Source organism: Octopus bimaculoides, chromosome 15 (assembly GCF_046866305.1).
Source record: "Octopus bimaculoides isolate indiv1 chromosome 15, ASM4686630v1, whole genome shotgun sequence".
In the NCBI taxonomy this organism is placed as follows: Eukaryota; Metazoa; Mollusca; class Cephalopoda; order Octopoda; family Octopodidae; genus Octopus; species Octopus bimaculoides.
In genome coordinates this window covers 15,096,395-15,106,394 of record NC_142942.1, presented here as the reverse complement: position 1 = coordinate 15,106,394, position 10,000 = coordinate 15,096,395, and the positions used below count along the sequence as shown (strand labels likewise).

Below are 10,000 nucleotides of genomic sequence, written 5' to 3'. Positions count from 1 at the left end.
CCCATCTGTTCTGATAGATCAGACGATACAGAAACTGCCAGATCAATACTTATCAGCCATAATTTAACTAAGCAAAATCAAAAATAATTTATTTTGTTCTATTTGTATTGCTAATTTTGTTTTTAGTTTTTCCAAAAGATTTTTTCTTTTAGACAGAGATATATCACACACACACACACACACACACACACACACACACACACACACACACACACACATATGTATAGACATACATATACATATATACATATACATATATATACATATATATACATATATCTATCTATCTATCTATATATATATATATATATATATATATATTTATATATATATATATATATATGTATGTATGTATTATGTATATATATGTATATGAATTTATATATATGTATGTATGTATTATGTATATATATGTATATGAATTTATATATATGTATGTATGTATTATGTATATATATATGTATATGAATTTATATATATGTATGTATGTATTATGTATATATATATGTATATGAATTTATATATATGTATTATGTATATCATCATCATCATCATCATCATCATCGTTTAACGTCCGCTTTCCATGCTAGCATGGGTTGGACGATTTGACTGAGGACTGGTGAAACCGGATGGCAACACCAGGCTCCAGTCTGATTTGGCAGTATATATATGTATATAAATTTATATATATGTATGCATGTATTATGTATATATATGTATATAAATTTGTATGTATGTATGTATGTATGTATGTATGTATATAAATATATATATCTATATATGATATAGATATAGATAAGAGAGAGAGAGAGAGAGAGAGAGAGAGAGAGAGCAGCTGTCTGGAATATGTCAAATGCAGAGTGATAAATGGATTAGACAACACAGAAAATGCAACAGAAATACATTCCCACACAGGGGCGGGGGTAACTTTGACGATAGGCCCAACCCAATCGTGGCTGGCTTGGGGATGGCGGGGGTGGGTGGGTGGGTTTGTACAGCACCACCCAATGAATGACCTCTTCATTTACACATATAATACGCACAACTTATTTGGTTATTTCAACCTTCAAGATATAGCAGCCAAATCTGTCTCCAAACAGCACAGCAACCAAGACTTTTGGACACCGTTTATTTCATGCTCAGAATTCTCAGGTCACTGCATCCTTGGAAAATTCCACGGTTTCCTAAATTCACCGACACTACTCCTGGCACGTCTATGTACCTATCTCATGCACAGCGGTATGGTAAAGGTTGACTGATGGCCCCCTACACATCTAACTAAATGTAAAAAAAAAAAAAAAAAAAAAAAAAATCAATGCTTACCAACCACATGGTCCCGGGTTCAGTCCCACTGCGTGGCATCTTGGGCAAGTATTTTCTACTATAGCCTCGGGCTGACCAAAGCCTTGTGAGTGGATTTGGTAGACGGAAACTGAAAGAAGCCCATCGTATATATGTGTATGTATATATATATATATATATATATATATGTGTGTGTGTGTGTGTGTATTTGTGTGTCTGTGTTTGTCTCCCCTAGCATTGCTTGACAACCGATGCTGGTGTCTTTACGTCCCTGTAACTTAGCGGTTCGGCAAAAGAGACCGATAGAATAAGTACTAGGCTTCCAAAGAATAAGTCCTGGGGTCGATTTGCTCGACTAAAGGCGGTGCTCCACCATGGCCAAGGTCAAATGACTGAAACAAGTAAAAGAGTAAAAGAGAGAGAGTAATGGGTCAGTCTTGATTGAAATGTTTATTTTTACATTGGGTTTGCCAGATCAGGGCTGACCTAGGGCAATGCAACGACGACAACATGGTGTCTTCTGTTTTTGTAATCTTACCCGCAAAACTCTCATCTTCTTAATAGTTTTACATTAAATTCTGTATCCTTTGTTTTAATTTAATTTAATTTTCTTTTTTTTTTTTTTGTTTCTTTGCAGCACCATCGAAAAAAGCTCTCGGGAAGACGACTAGACTATGACTGCAAGCGAAGGAAGAAGGAGAAAGGTGAGCTTGTCCTCCAGCACAGCTCGAGGACATACATGTAGGGGGGGGGGGCATGTGTAGGTGTGTGTATATATATGTGGATATATGTGTGCGTGCATATATATATATATATATATATATATATATATAATGTACATACACACACATATACACACACACATACATATATATATATATATACATACACGCATATATATATATATATATGTGCACACAGACACAAATGTGCTGGCACACATACATACACATACACACATGCTCACACAAGCACAAACATGTAAGTATAAACATACATATACACATAAACATACAAACATAAGCACACAGGTCTATCTACACCCATTAACACTCTTAAAGTGTGTTAGTGGGTGTATATAGATATGTGTGTATACACTTACAGTCTTATATATATATACTAACAGATGCACACAGTAAGTAAAGGACAGCAATATATTTATATACATACACTCCTACGTATCTGAACATGTGCACACACACACACATAAAGGATGGTTATATATTTCTCTATACATATGCGCATGCATACGCACACATAGTCTTTTCTACATTAATTACACATGCACCAATACACACATTTCCTGCATATTTGACACACACACACAGACATGAGGCTATTGACTGCAATCACATGAGAGCAGCCATATTAAACAATATCTGATTAATGAAAGCCCAAGTCTTTTTCAAACTCCCTCTGAGTCAGGCACCATGGTGTATGAGTGTGTTTATGTGTGTGTATACATGTATATATGTACGTGTGTGTGTGTGTGTATATATATATATATATATATATATATATATATATATACAATTGCAGCGTGGAAGGTGTTTATAAGCCATTTAAAATAACAGACAAAATCCGTTAGATTCACTTCAACATTTAAATTTAATTCTGTGCTGCATCATTCTGAGATGCAGCACAGAACTTTGTCAGTGAACAGGTCGCGGTCTCAAAGCGACGAAAATATTTTGACAAATTAAATTTAAATGTTGAAGTGAATCTAACGGATTTTGTCTGTTATTTTAAATGGCTTATAAACACCTTCCACGCTGCAATTGTTTTCGTTCCAGCACACGATCTCAGATCAGGTCACTTGCTATGCAAGTGCATCTCCATAATATATATATACATATATATATATATATATATATATATATATATATATATATATATATATATATAGATAGATAGATATTAATAATTTAGAGAACTATATCTATAAATATATATATATTAATAATTTAGAGAAGAACCACCATTCTTCTCTAAATTATTAATATATTTTTAATTATAAAATTCAATTTGGTATTACTAAATTGAATATCCTTGTAAGTTTGAATTTTGACATTCCCTAATATTATAATATATATATAAAACATTAATAATGATAAGGAGTAATTGATAATGTTATTAATTACTCTATCCAACATGTACAGTCTTGAACAGGACATATGGGATTACCCAGTGAGAGAAGTTACTAGGGCCAAACAACTTATTGTCAGCTCGTATATGATATACAGACCATTGTGGTCAGCCGACATCTGAAAAAGAGTTGACAGGAAATCCAGTAACCACCAGGATAGTATTTCCTTTTAAACACATTTTTGATAGCAAGCCTCTTAAAATCAGACTGGAGTCCCTCCTAGCGTGAGGCATTTATGTATAGTAATGCCCATAATATAAATAAATATATTTATAGGGAATAATTAATAAATTTTTCCCTTATGAGGTTTTTTATGCTAGCTACTTGATGAATTCTTGTAAAAATGTTATCCTATATTTAAATTATATATGTATATATATATATATATATATATATATATATATATATATATACACATAAATAATGGAAAAAAAAAAATTCTTTGCCAATATTCTGAAAAATAGACTCTAAATCGTTTAACCACATAAAATATTTTCACTTGCATTATTACACCACGTGCCAAATTAGCATCTATTTTTCAGCATATTGGCAAAGAAATTTTTTTTCTATTTGCCCTTATTTATAATTCTATTTAAAATTTCACCTTAAAACGTGTTTTACATATACAGGCCACTTATAAAATATTTTAATAAAATTCTATTCTTATATTAGAAGTATGTGGAGGCACGTGGCTAAGTGGTTAGGGTGTCAGCATCATGATCCTAAGATTGTAGTTTCGACAAAATGCTTAATAATATTTCATCCTTCTTGAGTTCAAATTCCACCAAAGTCAACTTTGCCTTTCATCTTATTGGGATCAATAAAATAAGTACCAGTTGAGCACTGGGGGTTGATGTAATTGAAATACTCCCTTCCACAAAACTGCTGGTGTGCCAAAATATGAAGTCATTATTATTAATATTTATATATTATTAATGTTTATATTATTAATATTTATATAGGCGCAGGAGTAGCTGTGTGGTAAGTAGCTTGCTTACCAACCACATGGTCTTGAGTTCAGTCCCACTGCATGGCACCTTGGGCAAGTGTCTTCTACTATAGCTTCGGGCCGACCAAAGCCTTGTGAGTGGATTTGGTAGACAGAAACTGAAAGAAGCCCGTCGTATATATGTGTATATATATATATATATATATATATATATATATGTGTGTGTGTGTGTGTATGTTTGTGTGTCTGTGTTTGTGCCCCCAACATCGCTTGACAACCGATGCTGGTGTGTTTAGGTCCCCATAACTTAGCGGTTCGGCAAAAGAGACCGATAGAATAAGTACTAGGCTTACAAAGAATAAGTCCTGGGGTCGATTTGATTTGACTAAAGGCAGTGCTCCAGCATGGCCGCAGTCAAATGACTGAAACGAGTAAAAGAGTATATATTATTAATGTTTATATTATTAATATTTATATATTATCAATGTTTATGTTTAACTCCTTGCCAAAACATCTGAGGGATCTTCATGGAGTCAAGGTAGATGTTTTCAAGAAACAACTTGACCCCTTGCTCTCCAAGATCCCAGATGAACCAATATCGAGGCAGGGAACTCAAAAGAGAGCAGCGGTATCAAACTCCCTCCTTCACCAAAAGCCAATCCCATAGAATTGGCCAATTAAAAGGTGATTACACTGGCAGTGCCCCAGCATGGCCAGAACCTCAAGGCTGAAACATATAAAAGAATAAAAGAATAAAGTGGCGAGGTGGAAGAATTAGTCACCTTCTTTACTGTTCTGAGTTCAATTCCTGCTAGGGTCAAAATTTTTCTTTTAACCTTCTGGAAATCAAGAAAAAATAGGTGTCATAAAGCAAAATGCCAGACTTACTCTAATCAGCCGAGCCCTCATACACATAAAAAATAATTTCTGCCCTTATGCCATTGGGGGCTTAAGGTAAAAATGACCTCTGCAGAATTCAAAAGCAGAACATAAAAGAAAAGAAAAACAAAACAAAAAAGAGCAAGATATTTCTTCGTTGACATTGGTATGAAAATATCATCAAATAGAAGGCATTAATTAATGCATTTAACAAGCTTTGTTTGTAATAATTACTTAGAGCTGAATCGTAGCAGTTGTTAGAACAGAAATTAAGGACCGTTTTCTGTATTCTATAAATTGTAAAGGTTACACGTGCTCCAATTAGCACTCAATTAGGCCATATGCCAACAATTCAGTATACATTATAGAGGTAACATTATATTGCTATTCATACACCTGTTAATTTTAAATAATGATTATCGAATTTTTTTTTACCCTTGGTTCAAAGCCAGAAATATTGAATGAGGGCAGGAAGGGGTAGCTGAATTAATCTACCTTCTTTTTTGTTTAACTTGATTCAATCAATGACGCATTGCCTTTAAGGGTTATAGGCAAATAAATCAACCTCGATGCCTATGTTTTTAAGGGTGGTATTTGTTTCATAGGATCTATTTTGCCGAGCTGTCAAGTGACAGGGATGTTAACAAACTGACATAGGTTGTCAAATGGGGTGAGGGAACTAACACATACACAACGATACACACACACGCACACTTATACACATATATATGTATATATATATATATATATATATATACATATATATATATATATATATATATATGTGTGTGTATATATATATATAAATATATACACACACATGTGTATATATGTGTACATGTGTATATGTATATATGTATATGTGTATATATATTTAAATGTATATATATATATATATATATGAAATATAGGGGTTTAGTTCATAGGTGATCTAAATGGTTAGGTACGCTAGGTAAGTGCTGTAACAGATTTCTAGGGCTCCAAGTTTTTTGTCCTTTTTAAGAATTATATATCTATATGTATGTACATATCTATCTATCTATCTATCTATCTATCTATATGTATGTATATATAGTTCCTTGTGAGTTGCTTGGTTACCCTGCCAGTGGTGTCATGTGTTTAGCATCTGGAAGGGTCTCCAGCTGGGAAAATCTTGTCAAAACTAACTTCACTTGTGCTAGTGCCAGGAGAAAAGCACTGAGTCAACTCTGTAGAGTGGTTGGTTTTAGGAAGGGCATCCAGTCATAAAATCCCTTCCAAAACAGACACAGTAGCCTAAGGTAGTTTTTCTACCTGGCTGGCTCCTACCAACTCTCCTACCCATGCATGCATAGAAAATGGACGTTAAATGATGATGATGATGATATTTGTGTATGTGTGTATGTATGTATGTTTGTGTGTGTGTGTGTGTATGACAGGCTTCAACACTGTTTCTGTCTATCCAGCTTCACTCACAAGGTTTGAGTCACTGCAGTTGTTACGGCAAGAACCAAATTGTCCATGGTGCCACATGGCAGGTTTGAACGTAGGATCTGCTTAACTACGTGTCCATTTATGCAAGATTGATGTCTGAGTGTTTATGCTGGAACATGGTGGACAACGGCCTTGACCAGTTGTCTTAGTGAACATGCCATCACCTGACATATAGACAGGCATGTGTACACACACACACACATATCACAAGGTATATTTCTACTGATAAACCCACAAACCAACTTCATTCCCGTTACTGTATTTTTCTCTATTTTCCAGAATTTCCACTGAAATGAATCTATTGGAGTTACTTAACCTCACCTGTCATTTATTTTTGTTTTTAGATCCTCAACACAACTAGAGGGAGTTTTGTGTACTAATTGCAAGGATATTCTCAGTTAATTCAAGGTTTTTTTTTTCAACTGAGTATATAACATATGTGCAACTTTTGTATGTGTATGTACATGTCTATATATGTGTGCCTAATTATTTATGTGTGTGCGTATGTATGTATATATACATATATATATATATATATATATATATATATATATATATATATATATATATATATATATATATATATATATGTATGTATAGTTGTGTGTGTGTATATGTACATGTTTGTGTGTATATACACGTATATGTAGATATGCATGTATGTGTGTACGTTATGTATGTGTTAATATGTGTATGTATATATGTATGCATACATATATATATGTATGTGTGTGTGTACAAATATATATAGTTTGTGTGTGTATATGTATATTTGTACATTTGTATATATATATATGTCTACACACACACACACGTCTATATATGTTATATGTGTGTATATTATATGTACGTGAACATGTGCGTATATAATTATAAGCATATATATGTGCGCGCGCACACACACACACACACACACACACACACACACACACACACACACACACACACTTATGCATATCAGGAAATATTCGTCAATCTTTTATCGCTTGGTGCTTGTCCACGACAGAAATCATAGTATCCAAGGGAGATAATTCTTTCACTCTCAATAATCTTTTTACCGTTCTAACACACACACATATACACTAACACACTTGCACTCGTAGATATACATATATCTGCACGTACACATTGATACATAGTAACCATACACGTATGTAGACATATACTTAAATAAGTATACCCTTGTACTCACATACACACCTACGTATATTCACATGTACACACACAAGCATATAATCACACACACACGTACTTTAGGCTCTACATATTCATAATGTAAATAAGTTTGCTCTATAGAGAAAATTTTCACACTCGTGTAAAACAGAGCATAAATAAATACAGATTATAAATAAATCCAATTATCAGTGTGTGTATGTGTGTGAGTGAGAGAGAGAGAGTGTGTGTGTGTGTGTGTGTTTTATATATCTTTGAGCTGTGCATTTACTGGTTATGACATGTAACTGGTTAAAATGTTACAGACGGTTTTACATGGATTTTTGCACTTGGTAATATATCAGTATTGCAGCTAATCTTCAATATTGCCAAGTGTAAGGCAGCGAACTGGCAGACTCGTTAGCACGCGGGGGGAAAATGCTTAGCAATATTTCATCTGTCTTTACGTTCTGAGTTCAAATTCCGCTGAGGTCGACTTTGCCTTTCGTCCTTTCGAGGTCGATAAATTAAGTACCAGTTGCATACTGGGGTCGATCTAATCAACTAGCCCCGTTCCCCAAAATTTCGGGCCTTGCTCCCTAGAATCGAAAAGAATATTGCCAAGTGCAAGGCAGCAAGCTGTCAGAAACGTTAGCACGCCGGGCGAAATGCTTAGCGGTATTTCGTCTGTCTTTACGTTCTGAGTTCAAATTCCGCTGAGGTCGACTTTGCCTTTCGTCCTCTTGGGGTTAATAAATTAAGTACCAGTCAAGTACTGGAGTAGAAAAGAATATTGCCAATGCAATAATCCATGTGAAACTGATGGTAATATTTTAACCTGTTATTCATCATAACCAGTAACATACTGACCCACCGATACATATAAAATATATAACTGCTCTATTGTTCAGATAGAGCCTGTGTGTGTGTTTTTTTTCCCCCCTGACTTATGGATATTGAATTGATTATATAATCATATTCATGAACATGTTTGTTTTATTTTCTTCCTGTCACATTGTGACAACCAGTTGTAATCGATGGTATCGGCGATTTCGGAGGTTATTCGTCCGCCACCAGTAGCCCATCGCGAAGTCCCACACGAATGAGGCCTGGTAAGATCCTGCAAAAGCACTGCAAAAACACTGCAGAATTGCACTCTCCCCTCAACCACTGGGCGGTGGGGGAAAACCCCAACAAAACCCATTATATGTTTCCCATTCTGATCTCATCTGGCTGAGTGCACTTTCATTTAACCTCCAAATAGTTGTAGTTGTTTGTAGATAACTAGATGTATTTGTTGTTTTATTCCTCTCCTTACACTTGAACTGTTATTGCTGAGACCCCCTTCGGTCATGACTGATCATGGGATTGCACCTAGAAAGTTACCCCACTCCCCAGGTACAAGTCTGGGCAAGGTTGTTTATGGAAGATCAGCAGTCACCCATGCATACCAGCCTCCTCTCTCCATGCCACTGATGTTATCCAAGGGAAAGGCAAAGGCCGATACAGCTTGGCACCAGTGATGTCGCAACACATTTCTACAGCTGAGTGAACTGGAGCAACGTGAAATAAAGTGCCTTGCTCAAGAACACAACACGTAGCCTGGTCCGGGAGTCGAACTCACAACCTCACGATCGTAAGCTCGACGCTCTAACCACTGAGCCATGTGCCTTCACACATGTTAAAAGTAGTCTTAAACATATCTTGGAGAACTCATCCCACAGGACAGACCAAAAGTCACAAAAAGGGTCTGACATTTTAATGAATTTGTTTTCAATTACTTGAGCTGTTCAGCGTTAGCCTTTGTCCATTCATTGTGGGGTCATCCTTGATGATGTCTTGGACCCGCTGGATGAACTTGGCTGTCCTCCTGAGAGGGATCACTGACAATGTAGTGGGTAGCCTATCTTCACCAGTGGCCGTCAGTTTTTTTCCTAACCTTCAACGTGAAGAACTCAGCCACGTTAAGAAATCTGGAAATCTTCATGTCACTGTCATTGGCAGTTAGAATGTATAAGTGTGTGTGTTTGTGTGTGTATCTGCATATGTGTGTGTGTGTATATGTATGTGTATATGTATTCTGTGTGTGCGTGTGTGAG

General features: G+C 35.2%; 1 protein-coding gene across 5 annotated transcripts in view; it reads left to right on the top strand.

Annotated features, from left to right (window-relative positions):
• Positions 1-10,000, top strand: part of LOC106872901 (endophilin-A) — a 190,397-nt gene that overhangs the window by 122,307 nt on the left and 58,090 nt on the right. For 3 of the 5 annotated variants that reach the window (XM_089363477.1, XM_089363479.1, XM_089363478.1), the window contains exon 6: positions 1,940-2,006. In XM_089363477.1, the coding sequence (XP_089219603.1) occupies positions 1,940-2,006 (67 nt within the window). Of the gene's footprint in view, positions 1-1,939; positions 2,007-8,929; positions 9,014-10,000 lie in introns of all 5 variants that reach the window. The other 2 variants (XM_089363475.1, XM_089363476.1) reach the window with 1 other exon arrangement.